General features: G+C 56.3%; 1 protein-coding gene across 1 annotated transcript; it reads right to left on the bottom strand.

The window, feature by feature from the left end:
- Window positions 1-213: 213 nt before the first annotated feature.
- On the bottom strand, window positions 214-833 carry CSUI_008726 (uncharacterized protein; the record flags this gene model as incomplete). The annotated part of the gene is made up of 1 exon (XM_068068851.1): window positions 214-833. A coding segment is annotated over exon 1 (537 nt), but the record flags the coding sequence as incomplete, so codon positions are not given.
- Between the last annotated feature and the right edge of the window lie 6 nt (window positions 834-839).

The raw sequence follows: 839 nt of genomic DNA, 5'->3' as shown, positions 1-839 counted from the left end.
TTCCTCGGCCCCCGTATCCATCAGCATTTTGACCCGTATTCCTTCGATCGTGCCCCAGACCCTAGCACTCAAACGGTAGGAGTCCCGCTTGGCGGAAGTCGATGAGTTGCGTAGTTCTCTGGGTCTGGATTCCATCGGGCATGCCGCCGTGCAGATGAAGGATACCTTCTTACTTGGGCTTCGCCTGTGCAACAAGCCGCCTGATGGCGAAACCCTGCTGTGCCGCTCTCGAGAACGGCTTCGCGAGAGCGTCCGGCTTGGACTCCTGGATGACCGGCGCTTGTCAGCCCGTCGTCGCTCACTGCCAGTACTAGGTTCTTTATTCGGCCGAATACTGCCGCGAACTCCCCTCGTTGCCAAATGACAAACTTGCTCTTGATGGCCGAACCCCTGACACCTTTTGCAGCGTGACATACCTTTAAACCAGCAAACCTGGGCGTCGTGCCCGCGCTTCCGGCAGATCCTACATTCAACCCTTGGTTCCCCGTAGCGAGGCCGCGGTTCCAATTTCCGTAGACGATGCGGGCAATCTTTTGCCCAGTGATCATTAGCTCCGCACTCAAAACATTGATTCCCAAGATCACTCTTCAGCTCCTTGGCTGCCAGTATGCTTGCCGGGGGGGTCGGTGTACCTTGGTTGTTCTTCCGCTCCTGCAAGTGCTCGCCGAGTGCGAAAGCTTCAGCACGAGCCTGAAGCTGCTCTAAGGTCAGTCGGGTGAAGTCTCCACATGCCACCACTAGATGAGTCATCCTGGCCGGGAGAGCTTCCAGGTAGGCGCTCCGTAATGTTTCCTCATCCCAGATCGCATTAGGCAAATTCAGCTTCTCACACATTTTTC

The sequence above is a fragment of the Cystoisospora suis genome (assembly GCF_002600585.1).
Source record: "Cystoisospora suis strain Wien I chromosome Unknown contig_4966, whole genome shotgun sequence".
Taxonomy (NCBI): Eukaryota; Apicomplexa; class Conoidasida; order Eucoccidiorida; family Sarcocystidae; genus Cystoisospora; species Cystoisospora suis.
Note: the sequence above shows the minus strand (reverse complement) of the source record. Positions and strands in the feature narration are given on the sequence as shown.